Below are 18,931 nucleotides of genomic sequence, written 5' to 3'. Positions count from 1 at the left end.
GAAAGGTGTTAATGATTATTTTAAAAGGGCGTGGGGCTTAGTTCTATAGGTGGACCCCTTTTCGAGATATCGCCATAAAGGTGGACCAGGGGTGACCCTAGAATGCGTTTGTACGATATGGGTATCAAATGAAAGGTGTTAATGAGTATTTTAAAAGGGAGTAATCCTTAGTTCCATAGGTGGACGCCGTTTCGAGATATCGCCATAAAGGTGGGCCAGGGGTGACTCTAGAATTCGTTTGTGCAATATGGGTATCAAACGAAAGGAGTTAATGAGTATTTTAAGAGGGAGTGGGCCTTTCTGGACCAAGGGTGACTCTAGACTTTGTTTGTACGATATGTGTATCAAATGAAAGGTGTTAATGAGTATTTTTAAAAGGGAGTGGGCCTTCGTTCTATAGGTGTTCGCCTTTTCGAAATATAGCCATAAAGGTGGACTAGGGGTGACTCTAGAATGAGTTTGTACGATATGGGTATCAAATGAAAGGTGTTAATGATTATTTTAAAAGGGCGTGGGGCTTAGTTCTATAGGTGGACCCCTTTTCGAGATATCGCCATAAAGGTGGACCAAGGGTGACCCTAGAATGCGTTTGTACGATATGGGTATCAAATGAAAGGTGTTAGTGAGCATTTTAAAAGGGAGTAATCCTTAGTTCCATAGGTGGACGCCGTTTTGAGATATCGCCATAAAGGTGGACCAGGGGTGACCCTATAATTTGTTTGCACAATATGAGCATCAAACGAAAGGTGTTAATGAGTATTTTAAAAGGGAGTGGGCCTTAGTTCTATAGGTGGACGCCGTTTCGAGATATCACCATAAAGGTGGGCCAGGGGTGACTCTAGAATTCGTTTGTGCAATATGGGTATCAAACGAAAGGAGTTAATGAGTATTTTAAGAGGGAGTGGGCCTTAGTTCTATAGGTGGATGCATTTTCGAGGTATCGCAATAAAGGTGGACCAGGGGTGACTCTAGACTTTGTTTGTACGATATGGGTATCAAATGAAAGGTGTTAATGAGTATTTTTAAAAGGGAGTGGGCCTTCGTTTTATAGGTGTTCGCCTTTTCGAGATATCGCCATAAAGGTGGACCAGGGGTGACTTTAGAATTTGTTTGTATGATATGGGTATCAAATGAAAGGTGTTAATGATTATTTTAAAAGGGAGTGGGCCTTAGTTCTATAGGTGGACGCCTTTTCGAGATATCGCCATAAAGATGGACCAGGTGTGACCCTAGAATGCGTTTGTACGATATGGGTATCAAATGAAAGGTGTTAATGAGTATTTTAAAAGGGAGTAATCCTTAGTTCCATAGGTGGACGCCGTTTCGAGATATCGCCATAAAGGTGGGCCAGGGGTGACTCTAGAATTCGTTTGTGCAATATGGGTATCAAACGAAAGGAGTTAATGAGTATTTTAAGAGGGAGTGGGCCTTTCTGGACCAGGGGTGACTCTAGACTTTGTTTGTACGATATGGGTATCAAATGAAAGGTGTTAATGAGTATTTTTAAAATGGAGTGGGCCTTCGTTTTATAGGTGTTCGCCTTTTCGAAATATCGCCATAAAGGTGGACTAGGGGTGACTCTAGAATGAGTTTGTACGATATGGGTATCAAATTAAAGGTATTAATGAGAGTTTTAAAAGGGAGTGGTGGTAGTTGTATATGTGAAGGCGTTTTCCAGATATCGACCAAAATGTGGATTAGGGTGACCCAGAACATCATCTGTTGGATACCGCTAATTTATTTATATATGTAATACCTGCCAAGATTTTAAGGGTTTTTTATTTCGCCCTGCAGAACTTTTTCATTTTCTTCTACTTAATATGGTAGGTGTCACAACCATTTTATAAAGTTTTTTCTAAAGTTATATTTCGCGTCAATAAAACAATCCAATTACCTTACCATGTTTCATCCCTTTTTTCGTATTTGGTATAGAATTATGGCATTTTTTTTAATTTTTCGCAATTTTCGATATCGAAAAAGTGGGCGTGGTCATAGTCGGATTTCGTTCATTTTCCATACCAAGATAAAGTGGGTTCAGATAAGTACGTGAACTGAGTTTAGTAAAGATATATCGATTTTTGCTCAAGTTATGGTGTTAACGGCCATGCGGAAGGACAGACGGACGACTGTGTATAAAAACTGGGCGTGGCATCAACCGATATCGTCCATTTTCACAGAAAACAGTTAACGCCATAAAATCTATGCCCCTACCAAATTTCAAAAGGATTGGTGAATTTTTGTTCGACTTATGACGTTAAAAGTATCCTAGACAAATTAAATGAAAAAGGGCGGAGCCACGCCCATTTTTAAATTTTCTTTTATTTTTGTATTTTGTTGCACCATATCATTACTGGAGTTGAATCTTGACATAATTTACTTATATACTGTAAAGATATTAAATTTTATGTTAAAATTTTACTTTAAAAAAAAAAAAAATTTTTTAAAAGTGGGCGTGGTCCTTCTCCGATTTTGCTAATTTTTATTAAGCGTACATATAGTAATAAGAGTAACGTTCCTGCCAAATTTCATCATGATATGTTCAACGACTGCCAAATTACAGCTTGCAAAAGTTTTAAATTACCTTCTTTTAAAAGTGGGCGGTGCCACGCCCATTGTCCAAAATTTTACTAACTTTCTATTTTGCGTCATAAGTTCAACTCATCTACCAAGTTTCGTTGCTTTATAGGTCTTTTGTCATGAATTATCGCACTTTTTCGGTTTTTCGAAATTTTCGATATCGAAAAAGTGGGCGTGGTTATAGTCCGATATCGTTCATTTTAAATAGCGATCTGAGATGAGTGCTCAGGAACCTACATACCAAATTTCATCAAGATACCTCAAAATTTACTCAAGTTATCGTGTTAACGGACGGACATGGCTCAATCAAATTTTTTTTCGATCCTGATTATTTTGATATATGGAAGTCTATATCTATCTCGATTCCTTTATATATGTACAACCAACCGTTATCCAATCAAACTTAATATACTCTGTGAGCTCTGCTCAACTGAGTATAAAAACGAAATATATGAAAATGACTCAGCAACAACCAAATCAGATAAGACAATTTGACTTCAAAGAGAATGAAATAATATTTTGTGAGTATTACAATATTTTGTTTCTAACTCTTCATAACTGATTGATAATTTTTAAAATAATTCTATAGATGACTCGCAAATTCAACGCGAAAACAACTATAGCGGCAGCAGCAATAACAACAACTACCTCAAAACCAACAACAATACCAACTTCCCCAACAGCAATAGCATTGACAAAACTTGTGAAAGGTGCAAATCTTTGGAGGCTAAAATTGACGATTTGAACGCCAAATTTGACAACATGCTAGGTATTTTTTTAATAAAATTTTGATGCAAATAATTTTAAAAATGATTATTTTCCAGATTACCAAAAAAAATGATGGAAGTTCAGGCAAAGCAAGGCGCCCAATTAAGCGTTCTTGCTAATAAGGACGCAGATTTGAGGAATTTGAGCAAACTATTCCCTATAAAAACCATTGAGGAAATGGAAAGCGTCAATAACGCCATAAATGAGGTGAACATCAATGAATATGTAAGTTTAATAATTGATTTATTGTAAATTCCACTAATAATTATGAATTAATATTTCAGATTAACGCAATAAAACACTTATTAAAGGGGGAACCTGAAAAGCACTTTGAGGAAATTATCTCCAGATCTATGTGCAACGAAGTCAATGTAGGCGGCGTCCATGGCAAGATTTGCCTAAAAAAATAAACTTCCTTGTATGATGCTATTATAAGTACGTATATAAATTAATTTTTGTTTAAATATATTCTTCAATTTATTTTATTTTTAATAACAGGTGGACTGTCGGCGACGTCAGAAAAGCCCGATAAGCAACTATCGAAATGCCTCCACATTGTTAAAAAAAAGGCTGTATAGATTGACCACAGTTAATAAACTAAAAATCGGAAATAATTAATATAATTAACACTATAGACTTTTTATCTATTTTTATTATAAAAACATCTTTTTCCTTTCTGAAAATGTGATTACTTTTTCCTTTAATTTTTGAAGTCATTATCTGAGAATTTTTTTTTTTAAATCATTATTATAAATTATACTTAGTTTTTAGATGAGAAGACTTTAAATGTTTAAATTAAACGAAAGGTGATGAATAAAATCAAAAACCGTATAGGTATACATATATCAAAATATAAAAAAACCAAAATAAAAAACGAGCAATTTTCATTTTTAGAAAAATATATATTGCAGACCAAAGTAGGTAGGTATTATGCAGTCCGATTGGTCTATGCATAAGACAGTCAATTGCATAGACCAAAGTAAATATCTTTTATGCAGTTCGATTGGTATATCAATGAGACTGTCTTATGCATAGACCAGAATAGGCACTATTTGTATAGTCCATTTGGTCTAGCATCTGACTGTATTATGTATAGACCAAACCGTCTATCTTTGGTCTGGACTATACACGGCAGGAATGGTATAATGGTAGACCAAGCCTAGGACATGCTCCGTGTAAATTGGTCCTATGATTTTACATGAGATTGGTCTAGACTTGATCCAGTAGTAAGGCAACGAAAGACTGTCTTTTATACAGTCTTAGACCAGACTCACTTTTTGCAGGGATGCTCATCAATCACAAATACACATATAGATGCGCTCATTACTGTCTTTATATTTAACCTATGTACATACATATTCATATGAACATATGCAAAGAAACAAATGTTTGCTGGTAAGCTTCTAATTTGAATAAAATGAATTATTATATGTTAAACCACCCACGCGGCAACTTTGATTTGATTGCGACGGCAATTTGATAGTGACAGTTTTTTTTGTCTAGTTGCACAAACGAGTGCAAATACATTTTGGCGACCGTGACAGGACTGTACAGTGAAGTCCTAGTTTTTATAAAGAAAATACAAAGTGAAAGTGCCGTGCTTTAATAAAAACAAAAACAAAATTATTAAATTTCTAATCACTGCTGCGTGGGTGTAACAAATAAGTAAATAAAACATATAATAGTGATACTGTTGCTGGTTGTGGTGAAAAATAGATGCAGATTTGGTGGTACATGTGGAGTTGTTGTTGATTGCCTGGTCGACTGCTGCTGCTGAAGACAATTGAGTTGGGTTCTCGCTGGTTGATACGGCTGTTGCTGATTGCTGGGATTGGTGATCCGAATTGGCTGGTGTGGTGGCTTGTGGCCAAATTGTGGTGCATCTGTTGTTGCAGTTGGTTGGTGAACACGTAAGAAATGTGCATAGGTTTGGATGAGGTATGTAAATTTGAAACTTAACATATATTGCCGGCGTTAAAACAGAAAAATAAAGAATAAAAACGAAATTTCAATGTTAAAAAAAATGTGAGTAAAGGGTTCATTAGGAAAAGGTCATAACAAAGGCGGTGCATAAAAAGGGAAAATTAGTGGATTCTTCTAGAAATCCAAAAGGCCGAGCCATTAAAAATAGCGGCAGTTTTATAGGTACCGGTAACTTTTATATAACGCCACCAAAGAGTTAGCAACAGGTATACAAGAGAGCAGGAATATATATATATATAAAGAGCGGTAAATGTATAAGGGCTGACTATGTAAAGAACGCATGATATTGCGGTGTTCAAAATTTGCACATATAATTTCAAAGGTATGCCTTAAAGTAGTATATTGTCACGGATATTAGCATCACTAAGCTATACCATCACTAAGGCCATGCTAAGCGATATTTACGTTAATAATCAAATCATGTATACACATATATAAGGCAGCTGAGAGATGTCACACACAGATTCATTTACTTATACGCCTATGTGCGCGCGAGAGACTGTAAACTACAAACATTCACATCAATAATTCAATCATTATGTATCTACATAAACGAATAAATAATTGCGTCTACACATATGTACGTATACGAGCAGCGGAGCGGCAATGCACAAACACATGCATATATCTTATCTGAGTTGTCACAAGAGAGCAATAATTTGTGCACGTAGTTGTGGCTGGCGATTTTGTAGCCGAAACTAACTAGCAAGTTCTGGAAATCGAAGAGCCTAGAAGTATGCAGCGTAAACTATAAAAGCGGGGCAGGCGAGTAAGAAGTAATTCAGTTTGATTTGAGATTTCGATTAAGCGCTATCTAGCGAGCTATAGCAGAATTATTTTGAATAGTAGAGTTTCATTTGAGCTATCAATCAGTTTGGTTATTAAGCTTGCTATTCGTTGCAAAGTATAAGTGTTATTGTGAAGTACTGCAATAAAGGCCATTTTTCAATTATTCAATATTGGAGTTATTTATTCAACAGTTTAGCGATACGAACTTAGCAGAGGGTTGCAAATAAAAGGATTTGCAAGTAAATTCGTAACAATATGTACATATACATATACATAAATATATGTTTTTCAATAAAGACGAGTTAGCGGGATCATACGATTTTAATAAATATATGAGACTAATATGGTACTGTGAATGCAATTATGCCAGCAGTAAAACCCAATATTGAGTTGGTATACTAATGTGGCATTAGGGTGGTCATATGTTTAAAAAAATTGATTTTGAACTTCGATAAGTTGACAATGCGCTAATATTAGCATTCAATTAATAATTTGATGGTTTAAAATTGAGTTATTGGAACCCAATTTTTACATCGGAAGTTCTTGAGCAGAGTTGCTACTAAATTAAATCGAAAATTTGTTGATATTTTCGAGCCAAAGGTTTATTGCAAACCTTTTCATAAATTTGAGAATAAATCGAAACCAAATCAAACCGAAAAGTAAATTTCATACAGTTCGGGCTGGGTGTGGAACAAGGGTATATTGAATCCCTGTTCAATTGTTGCTTATTTGTACATTTCGTTTATTACATTAAAGTCACTTTGCTGAAAATGCCTCTTTCAAGCGATAACGCCGGTGATTCAGTAGCCAATTCTCTTGCTACTCTGAAACAACAGCGTGCTTCTTCTCGCAAAAATATAACTCGCATCAAGAATCTTCTTGATGATTCTTCAGCTGCTTCGAACCCAATAGACCTTGAATGTAGGTTAGACATTCTAAACTCGTATATGAAGCAAGTTATGGCATATCAAACGGAGATAGAAAAAATTGACTCTGAAAATTAATACAAGGCTACTGTTGAAATGAATACAAAGCTACTGTTGATCTTTGGGTTATCAAGTCAATTTCAGGATATCAACCACAAGGCAATATTACCACGACAGATTGGAACATACCTTCAAATATAAAATTAGCCGACCCATTCTTCTTTAAACGACAAAAGGTTGATATTTTAATTGGAGCTGAAATTTTCTTTAGCCTCTTATCAGTGGGTCAAATAAAGCTGAATGATGAGTTACTGACTTTACAAAAGACCCAATTGGGATGGATTGTTTCAGGAAAATGTAAAGCTAGCCCAAAAATGATAAGAGCGGGTTGCGATCTAACAGTTGCCACTGTACAGGACCTTGATGAAAAAGATAACACCATAGGTGAGGCGCTTAAAAAATTTTGGGAAATAGAGGAGGTTGCAAGTTGCGCTTCAAAGTTAACGCCAGAACACAAAGAATGTGAAGCCCACTTTAAAGAGAACGTAAAACTGTTGCCCAGCGGGAAATTTGAGGTAAAACTGCCATTCAAAAAAGACCCATCAAACCTCGGGTTTACATATGAAATTGCCCAAAAAAGATTCCTTTCATTAGAAAGACGATTACAAAAAAAGCCTGAAGTTTATAACATGTATAAAGAATTTATGAATGAATATATTAACTTAGGTCATATGACTCAAATCGAAGATATTGATATAAATTCACCACATTATTTTATTCCGCATCAATGCGTTTTAAGACCAGACGCCGCAACTACCAAACTACGAGTAGTTTTCGATGCGTCATGCAAAAGCTCCACAAAAGTTTCATTAAATGATACGTTAATGGTTGGCCCTACCATTCAACCAGAATTATTCAGCACATTGATACGCTTTCGCTGTCGCAAATATGCAATTACCGCTGATATTACGAAAATGTACCGGCAAGTAGCCATAAATGACGATGACAAAAGGTTCCAACTCATTTTATATAGAGAAAGCCCATTAGATTCAATCCAAACATTTTGCCTAAACACCGTCACATATGGTACAGCGCCAGCGCCATACCTAGCCATTCGATGTTCGAAAGAGTTAAGCGAAATGTACGCTCAACAATATCCGCTAGGATGTAAGGTAATACGCGAAGAATTTTACGTCGATGACATGTTATCGGGCGCTGACAACATAGATGATTTGCAACAAATTGAAAAAGAGGTCGTTACGATTTTAAGGGCCGGGGGATTCAGCCTTGCAAAGTGGCACTCCAATCATCCAAAATTATTTAGAAACGACGATAAAGAAAAATCGTGGATGACAGCGGCACAATCAAGGCCCTCGGAGTTACTTGGTCTCCGAAAAAAGATACAATAAAATCTAAAATCGGCCGACATTCACTTAAAATAAAGACCACAAAAAGAAATATACTGTCAGTGTCGTCACGAATATTTGACCCATTAGGTTTGCTCTGTCCAATTATTATCAAAGTTAAAATACTATTGCAAGAATTATGGCTATTAAAGTTGGCTTGGGATGAATCAATTCCCCAAAGTATTGAGACAATATGGCAAAAGCTATCAGAAGATTTGGCTCAAGTTGACAAGATGGAAGTATCTCGGTTTGTTAATATATCGCCAAATAATGGCATACAAGTTCATGGGTTTTGTGATGCTTCGCAACGCGCATATGGTTGTTGCATATATATTCGAAGCTCACATAATAACGTTGTAACATCACGGCTTTTAACAGCCAAATCTAAAGTAGCGCCTTTAAAAACCAAAAGCCTTCCGCGGCTTGAACTTTGCGCCGCGTTACTGCTAAGAAGACTCTATAAAGTAATTGAGCCACTGTTCAAATCTTTATTAGTTCAAAGCGTATATTTTTGGTCGGACTCAGAAATAGTGCTATATTGGTTGAAAAAGCACTCATCAACTCTATCAACATTCGTAGCGAACAGAGTAGCTGAGATCCAAGAAAAAACAACCAATGTTGTATGGAAACATGTGCAAAGTAAACAAAATCTGGCTGACCTCGCCTCACGCGGATGTGACATTGATCCACTTATACAACCTCTGTGGCGTGCAGGGCCAAATTTTCTATTAACAGATTCGACGAATTGGCCAAAAAACCCAAAATTTGAACTAGCAGAGAGCAACGCACAGTTAGAAATTAAACAGGTTAAAACCACACTGAATCTAGGGTTAAAGGAAAATATAATATTAAATATTATTAACTCAATATCATCCTTTAACAAAATTGTGCGAATCGTGGCATATCTTTATAGATTCATAAGGCCGTTAACAAATACAAAAAATACAAATATAACTGCAACTGAATATAATTGGGCATTTTTAAAAATTGTAGAAACAGTTCAAAAATTCGAATTTGCAGAAGTAACGGAGCAATTGAAGAAGGGCGAATATCCAAAAGCAAACATCCAAAAGCTGAACCCTTTCATAGAGGAGCATAGCGAAGAAAATCGAAGTTTGTCTCTGATTCGCGTTGGAGGCCGCCTCAAATATTCAGAGTTTCCAAACGATGTAAAATTCCCATTGTTGTTGTCAAAATCATCAACCTTTGTGCACAAATATATTGAACATTTGCATAAAAAGATTTGTCATGCAGGTCCAAAGATTTTAATCGGTTTGATGCGACAAAAGTTGTGGGTCATAAATGCCAGAGATGTGGCTAGGAAGGTAGTTCATGAATGCGTTCGCTGTTTTAAATACAGGCCTAAACTAATGAGCCAAATAATGGGTGACTTGCCACGAGATAGGTTGCGCTCCGTTAGACCGTTTCTTATTTGCGGAGTTGATTTTTGTGGGCCCTTTTATACCACACACAAGTTAAGAGGCCGACCACCTTATAAATCTTATGTTGCTATTTTTGTTTGTTTCAGTTCAAAAGCTGTACATATAGAACCCGTTTCTGATCTTTCAACTAATGCATTTTTATCTGTACTTAAAAGGTTCGTCGGACGTCGCGGAATACCGGAGAAGTTGTATTGCGACAACGCAACGAATTTCGTCGGCGCCAACGCACGCCTCAAAGAACTCACCAAACTAATCGAAGACGATGCCAAACGCAAAGAAATATACCTATTCGCAGCAGAGAAAGGCATGGAGTTCGTTTTTATACCCCCACGCACACCGCATTTCGGCGGACTATGGGAGGCAGTCGTGAAGAGCGCCAAGCACCTATTAGTGCGCGTAATCGGCGACACAGCACTAACCTTCGAAGAACTAGGCACCGTGTTAATAGAGGTATAGGCAATCCTCAATTCGCGTCCAATCGCAGGAGCATCCGAACGATGGCGAAGCAATAACTCCGGCACATATGCTCATCGGAGACTCGCTCACAGCAATGCCCGAAACCCACAAATCAACCGAGAAACTGCGCTTCTTAGATCGCTGGCAGCGGCTCTCGTCCCTGAAGGCACAGTTCTGGTCCGCCTTCCAACGGGACTACATACTGAGCCTGCAGGCGCGAACTCGATGGGACAAGCCGCAGCCCAATTTGGAAATTGGCACCCTCGTACTGCTGCACGAAGACAATTTGCCACCCCAAAAATGGATGGTGGCAAGAATAATAGGTATCAAAACCGGCGCCGACGGTAAAGTTCGTGTGGCAGACGTAAAAACGGCAACCGGTGTGTTACGCCGCGCAATTCACAAACTAGCGATGCTTTTCACAAACTAGCGATGCTTCCAACAAGCGTATATTGAAGACCGCAGATCGTTCAACGGGGCCGGAATGTTGGAGAACATCAACCATATGTATTTCTCATATTTCATATATAATATTACTACTATTATCGTACACTGCATATGTCCATATTTCATTTCGCTGTTGTATTTCATCTTTATAGCTCGCATGTAATTACTAACTTGTATCAAATGAATTCATAATCACAAGTGAAAGAATTGTATTAACGAGTTTCTTGAAGTAACCAAATTTGTATAAACGTATATCTGCACTCTATACATACCTTAAGTATTAAATTTTATACTTTTATATTTTAAGATCGCGGGTTCGAATCGAGCTCAAGGCCTAACAATAATTTTTTATCATTATTATTGTTATGATAAATTTTTTCTTAATTGAAAAATTTTTTTTTTTAAATTAGAATAGAAGAAAGAAATAATTTAGACATCTGCCAAAGCTCGTTGTATAGATCAATTTCGGGAACTGCTAAATTCCTTCATCGGCAACGTTTAGGCGCCGCTGCTATAACCATTCAGCCATCACAGCGGTTTTTTGTTTGTCTTCATTAATCCTACTTGTATTCTAAACAAAAAACCGCTGTGATGGCTGAATGGTTATAGCAGCGGCGCCTAAACGTTGCCGATGAAGGAATTTAGCAGTTCCCGAAATTGATCTATACAACGAGCTTTGGCAGTTGTCTAAATTATTTCTTTCTTCTATTCTAATTTAAAAAAAATTTTTTCTATTAAGAAAAAATTTATCATAACAATAATAATGATAAAAAATTATTGTTAGGCCTTGAGCTCGATTCGAACCCGCGATCTTACAAATCAGTAGGCCGATATAACAACAAAAATTGTTAATACGTCCCAGAGCACGGGGAAAAAAGCGTCAATAAAATATGACACTATGGCAGCATTGCCATCAAACAAGTCCAATTTTCGCATCCATTCTGCAACAGATGTCGCAGTGTTGTGAATATCAATTGGCACGAACCAGAATACAAGTAGGATTAATGAAGACAAACAAAAAACCGCTGTGATGGCTGAATGGTTATAGCAGCGGCGCCTAAACGTTGCCGATGAAGGAATTTAGCAGTTCCCGAAATTGATCTATACAACGAGCTTTGGCAGTTGTCTAAATTATTTCTTTCTTCTATTCTAATTTAAAAAAAAAAAATTTTCAATTAAGAAAAAATTTATCATAACAATAATAATGATAAAAAATTATTGTTAGGCCTTGAGCTCGATTCGAACCCGCGATCTTACAAATCAGTAGGCCGATATAACAACAAAAATTGTCTTTTATATTTTATATGAATGCATCTCTGCATAGGGGGACTCATGTAACCGTATAAATGCCTTATAAAGTGTGTAAACGTATAAATTTATCTAGTTTACGCAGGAGCTGTCAAATTTTGTATGAAAAATCATTTACACACTAGGGGGACTCATGATAGCATATAAACTTATAAGGTGTAAAATTATATCCATTTACACACGCGGTTATATGAACGCACCTAGTAATACTCTTGATAAACTTGATTGTTTTTCAGCTGTATTATTTCCAAAAAAATTTTTTTGATTGTTATACAAATTAAAAAATACCAAGATTAAGTGAAAAATCAAAACTAAAAAGCCTTTACTTGCTGATGTTGGAGATTTTTGATGAAAATGCCGTCTGTAATGTCTGCAAAGTTGCATTCCTTTGAGTTTACCGCGTTTACACAATGAAATGTGCGCGTAAATTTATACAAATTGTGTAAATGATTTTTCATACAAAATTTGACAGCTCGTGCGTAAACTAGATAAATTTATACGTTTACACACTTTATAAGGCATTTATACGGTTACATGAGTCCCCCTAATTTGTATAAATTTACGCGCACATTTCATTGTGTAAACGTGGTAAACTCAAAGGAATGCAACCTTGCAGACATTACAGAGGGCATTTTCATCAAAAATCTCCAACATCAGCAAGTAAAGGCGTTTTAGTTTTGATTTTTCACTTAATCCTGGTATTTTTTAATTTGTATAACAATCAAAAAATTTTTTTTGGAAATAATACAGCTGAAAAACAATCAAGTTTATCAAGAGTATTACTAGGTGCGTTCATATAACCGCGTGTGTAAATGGATATAATTTTACACCTTATAAGTTTACATGCTATCATGAGTCCCCCTTATATGTATTGATTTATTGAATTCGCTTTATGCTCATCAATCACAAATACACATATAGATGCGCTCATTACTGTCTTTATATTTAACCTATGTACATACATATTCATATGAACATATGCAAAGAAACAAATGTTTGCTGGTAAGCTTCTAATTTGAATAAAATGAATTATTATATGTTAAACCACCCACGCGGCAACATTGATTTGATTGCGACGGCAATTTGATAGTGACAGTTTTTTTTGTCTAGTTGCACAAACGAGTGCAAATACAATAACAATAAAATTATATGATGTGTAACGAAAATAAGGCCAAACAATAGTTGGAGCTGAGGGGATTTGACACACGTCCTTTTCAACCTCCCATTATATATTGAACTGTGCTGATCGGAATCTTTATGCATACCGACAGCGTCTTTAATAAACAAAGTTGAGGAGTGATTGGATAAACGTTATTTTTAATTTCCAACATCCAAAGGCATGTTTAGCTGTGTTGATCGGAGACTATAAATTCCGAGAGCTTAAAATACAAATATAATTGAAAAATATAAGTTCCAACTTTTGTTGCCTTAAGTTGGGAGCACTGGAGGATTGGAAATGCGTCCTTCCCAACCTCCCTTAAATAAGTTGTTGTTGTTGTATTTATTTATTTATTTATATAAATAAGTCCGTTTGTCACGCAAATATGCTGATCGGAATCACATGGCATTCCAACAGCATATTCAATAGTAATAAGTGATTGTAATAATGAATTGTACTTAGTAGTTTAAGTTTTTGGCCTAAACAGCCGTAATAATAAATAAATTAAGTTAAATTTAATTTAATGCGGCCTGGCTGTCTGAGAAAATAAACACCCGTTTACCATCCTTCGGCATAGACCCGAGTTGATTCACAGCCCTGTGTATTGCCAGCATTTCCGCTTGGTAAACACAACAGTGATCTGGTAGGCGAAAAGAGATCTCTACACCCAGATCCGGTGAAAAGAGGCCTGCTCCCACCTTCCCGTCAAGCTTAGAACCATCCGTGAATATGTTGATGGCACCCGGTACCGTATGTTGTCTTGTCGCGATGTTATCTATATAAAAACAAATAAATGTAAGGCGCGATAACCTCCGGAGAGATCTAAGGCCGAGCTTCTCATGCAATTTGCGTCGTTCTCCTCTTGATTTTCCCTACAAATTGGCTGGACGGGACCTACATGTTTATGCCGACTCCGAACGGCATCTGCAAGGCAGATAAGTTTTCACTGAGAGCTTTTCATGGCAGAAATACACCCGGAGCGCTTGCCAAATACTGCCGAGGGGAGACCCCGCATAGAAAGATTTTTTTTCTTCTAATTGAAAAACCTTATTTCTAAAATTTTGATGTTGCTTTGCCCGGGGTGTGAACCTGGGGCATACGGCGTGGTAGGCGGAGCACGCTACCATCACACCACGGTGGTATCTATATACTATAGTTTTTAACGAAGACGTTCTTTGGCGTGCAGTAGTCAGTGCGCACCGGTATTGGGACTGGGGCGTTCGTGCCCAGGATTGTTGCGTGTCCACTAGATCCATTTGACCAGAGACCTGTTTCCCTTATGCGTAGAGCGACGATGACCGCTATTTCCTTCGCCACCAGGTCAAGAGGTGGAAGGTATAGCATTGTGTTGAGTGCTTCAGACGGAGTGGAGCCGAGAGCCCCGGTGATGCAGAGCTCCGAACTCCTTGCACCTTTTGAAGCATTTTATTTTTATTTATTTATTTATTAGTCTACAAATTTAACAATTAATCAGACTAAATATAGTACGGATTACAGATAAATTATGGAAGCATACAAATTGAACAAAATTACATTGTCACGGATATTAGCATCACTAACCTATACCATCACTAAGGCGATGATAAGGCCATGCCAAGCAGTATTTACGTCAATAATCGAATCATGTATACACATATATAAGGCAGCCGAAAGAGATGTCACACACAGATGCATTTACTTATGCGCCTATGTATGCGCGAGAGACTGTAAACTACAAACATTCACATCAATAATTCAATCATTATGAATCTACATAAACGAATAAATGATTGCGACTACACATATGTACGTATACGAGCAGCAGAGCGGCAATGCACAGACACATGCATATATCTTATCTGAGTTGTCACAAGAGAGAGCAATAATTTGTGCACGTAGTTGTGGCTGGCGATTTTGTAGCGAAAATAACTAGTAAGTTCTGGAAATCGAAGAGCCTAGAAGTATGCAGCGTAAACTATAAAAGCGGGGCATGCGAGTAAGAAGAATTCAGTTTGAGTTGAGCTATCAATCAGTTTGATTAAGCACGCGATCGATCTGGCGGCCAATAGTAAAGTTTCATTTGAGTTATCAATCAGTTTGGTTATTAAGCCAGCGAGTAGCAAAGTATAAGTGTTATTGTGAAGTACTTAATAAAGGCCATTTTTCCATCATTCAATATTGGAGTTATTTATTCAACAGTTTAGTGATTCGAACTTAGCAGAGGATTGCAAATAAAAGGATTTGCGGCAGATTCGTTACAATATTATAAAATATGTATATACATTATTAGCGTACCCTCGTCCGTTTCGCTAGGCGATAAATTCAATGATTTGCTGAAAGAGAATAAAATTAATACGAAACAAAGCAAATTCTTTGATAAAATTTCATTCGAACTTTATTGTAACAATTTTTAGTACACAACGTTTTTGGTTTTCCATCTTTCGCATAAATGAATAATGACGATTGTTTGCCTACTCGTGAGCAATCTACATACAATTGTCCATGGAAAAAATTGGGTATTCTAAATTAATACCGCACATTTGTAGAGACTGTCCTTGCGCCATATTAATTGCCATAGCGAAGGCAAGGCGAATAGGGAACTGCAAACGTTTGAAATCGAATGGTAAATCCGTCGGAATCAGTGGAATTCTGGGTATCAAAACGTCTTCTCCTTTGTACTTCCCTTTCAAAATTTTTGCTTCCGTTGTAAAGTCGTGGCACATTAATGTTGCGCAGCATTATAATCGGTGCTCCAATTTTTAATCGTAAATTATGAGGTGGTAGACCTGGTAAATCGAGTGAGTTTAAGAATTCAGTTGGATAATTTAAGACATCATCTTGATCAGAAATAAGTGTCCATTGACTTATATGCAACTATGTCACCAGGTATTTGATCCAGAATAGCTGCATTTATATCATTGACGTCCTTATTTTTCCCATCTAAAATTGTACCGTTGAACTATGTTTGGAAATACACTCGGTATCAATGCCTCTTTAGACTGTGCAAAAGTGCAGAAATTGTTAGGCAATGTAATCATTCCTGTTAGATCGACAGACATTTGGCCATTTCCGATTTTCAGTAATTGCTGTGAAAATGCAGCTGCTGACGGATCGTTTTGTAGTTGAACACGTACGTTTGTATTAAGTGTACGCGTGTTTACATGTATCCATAAATACGATGATTTTAAACATGCATTGATTTCATCTGCAGCCGTGGATTTTGGGATCACAGGTAATGTTTGCCTGAAATAAAATCATGGCCAGCCAATAAAATCATGGCACCTCCAAAGACTGTTTGGCTTCCTCGTAGATCTTTCAAAGTTCTATCAAGTGCTTCCAATGATTTCTTGTGTGCCATAGTATACTCGTCCCATACGATAAGCTTACATACTTTAAGTACTTTGGTTTAAAATATCATCTGCCATATAATGTTTGAAATTATTCCATAATTCCAATGGATTAGATAGGGAGCACATTGCAATTATCGTCGAAAATAATGTTCGTATTTGATGTGGACTGGCTATTACAGCTGAAACGGCAAGCGTATCTTCCCAATGCTTATCATCCTTCAACAAATTTAATTTTTGACATGCTTCACGATATGTAGCGCACAATTCACCATTAATTGTTCTTAAAGCTTGGAATGATGTTGGGCCACGAACATTAATTAACAACAATCGCAAGTAAAAACACTCAGCATTATTTGGATGAACTGCATAAATGCGTCCTAATGCATCTGTTGAGAACATATTAGGTTGACCTTGACCTGGGTGTCCTTGTTTTCGCCTTTGAAATGTTTTCCTGGATTTATCCCATGTGAAATATTGTGGCACTTCTGCATAAAGCAATGTTCTTGCAAAATAGTCCGATTGACATAAATGAAAAAAAGGCAGTCAAAGTTGTAGACGGAAAAAAATTCGCCATATCGCTTCGTTTCTGCTTATATAATGCCCCATTTGATTTAATCTCGCCGTTGTGATTTTGGACTGCACCGAATACAGCCATATGGCGCTACCTTTATTTACATATTTGCAAATGTATTTAATTGATTTAACGGAATTACAGTATTCCACGTTAATATCCGCTTTGAAAGTTTTGGACAACAATGGATAATATGGAACAATCCAACGACTGTCAACTTCAACATTTTCATTTCCCATCTTAATTATCGTTGATTTACCATTGTCATCAGTGGATCGACGACGATATGCCGGATATCCATCGTCACCTGTGACCGTATCCGAAATTAATGCTCGTGGGTATCGCTTCGAACATTTTCCATCAATCATGCACGGAGAGTTTACATTCAATGCACCGCAAGGTCCATGTATCGTATTTTTGTGGCGATTTCGAACAAATCTTGATCAATCGTTTGATCCGGTACTTCAGCTGATATCACACTATCAATTTGATCCGGTGTAATGTTATCAACCAACCAAATCAAAATGTGTGCGTGCGGTAATCCCCGCTTTTGCCATTCAACGGAATACATATAGCAACGCACCTCTCCAAACACTCTATGTTTGACAATAAAGTCCATAAGTGATTTTAGTTTTAGTTTGAAAATACTTGCAGTTATGTCGTGTCGATCAATTGGGGATTGGCCAGGAAACAAATGGTCTTTGATTTCACTCCATTGCGGATTGCATGTGAAAGTAATAAACAGATCCGGCCGTCCATAAGCGCGAACATACGCCATGGCATCCTGTGCATATTCATGCATGTGTCGCGGGCTACCAATATATGTTGCTGGTAATATGATCATTCTACCGATGTCATTCACATTTCCATCGTTATTCACTGCATCCCGTAATTGAATGTATTCCTCGGACCGTAACTTAGTCTGATTGAATTTTATATAGTTTAAGCGCTCGGTCTCAATTTTTGCATACATATCCACGACAAATTGGTGGAACAATCTTCTGCATTTCAGAATGTGATATTCTTCATTTTCACGAATCATTAATTGATATGAATAATAATTCATAGCGCTAACTTTTTTATTCGTTTCTGCGCCTGAATTTAAAAAATCACATTTTTGAGATTATTATCATATGTGAATATTTTTTATGTGTAAACATCTTTGCTCACGGTATGGGGGAATTTTGAATGTAAGATGTAAGACGTAAGTGTAAGATGTAAGATATAAGATGTAAGATGTAAGGTATGGGTGGGTATGGGTATGTATATGGCGGATGGTATGGATATGGGGGATATATGATGTAAGATGTATGATGTAAGGTATGGGTGGGTATGGGTATGTATATGGAGGATGGTATGGAAATGGGGGATATATGATGTAAGATGTAAAGTATGGGTGGGTATGGGTATGTATATGGAGGATGGTATGGATATGGGGGATATAGATGTAAGATGTAAGATCTATAATGTAAGATGTAAGGTATGGGTGGGTATGTATATGGAGGATGGTAAGGATATGGGAGTCTTCATTTTCACGAATCATTAATCGATATGAATAATAATTCATAGCGCTAACCTTTTTATACGTTTCTGCGCCTGAATTAAAAAAAATTACATTTGTGAGAGTATTATCATATGTGAATATTTTTGATGTGTAAACATCTTTGGTCACGGTATAGGGGTATTTAGAATATGAGATGTAAGATGTAAGACGTAAGATGTACGATGTAATGTATGGGTATGTATATGGAGGATAGTATTGATATGGGG

At 36.8% G+C, this 18,931-nt stretch overlaps 1 protein-coding gene and 1 long non-coding RNA gene across 4 annotated transcripts in view; one reads left to right on the top strand and one right to left on the bottom strand.

Moving 5' to 3' along the window:
- The window catches only part of LOC137244737 (WD repeat-containing protein 48 homolog), a 62,683-nt gene that overhangs the window by 28,882 nt on the left and 14,870 nt on the right, over window positions 1-18,931 (bottom strand). The window contains exon 6 of one of the 3 annotated variants that reach the window (XM_067774173.1): window positions 4,521-5,299. The exons of the other annotated variants lie outside the window; for them this stretch is intronic. Within the exon in view, the coding sequence (XP_067630274.1) occupies window positions 4,907-5,299 (393 nt within the window). The 3' untranslated portion in view covers window positions 4,521-4,906. Of the gene's footprint in view, window positions 1-4,520; window positions 5,300-18,931 lie in introns of those variants that run through there. 3 annotated transcript variants of the gene reach the window in all.
- On the top strand, window positions 2,594-4,209 carry LOC137246832 (uncharacterized). Its single transcript, XR_010951716.1, has 5 exons — window positions 2,594-3,098; window positions 3,167-3,346; window positions 3,402-3,570; window positions 3,630-3,780; window positions 3,844-4,209. It is a non-coding gene; the product is annotated as an uncharacterized lncRNA (long non-coding RNA).

The sequence above is a fragment of the Eurosta solidaginis genome, chromosome 3 (assembly GCF_040869045.1).
Source record: "Eurosta solidaginis isolate ZX-2024a chromosome 3, ASM4086904v1, whole genome shotgun sequence".
Taxonomy (NCBI): Eukaryota; Metazoa; Arthropoda; class Insecta; order Diptera; family Tephritidae; genus Eurosta; species Eurosta solidaginis.
This window is presented reverse-complemented; position numbering and strand designations above follow the sequence as displayed.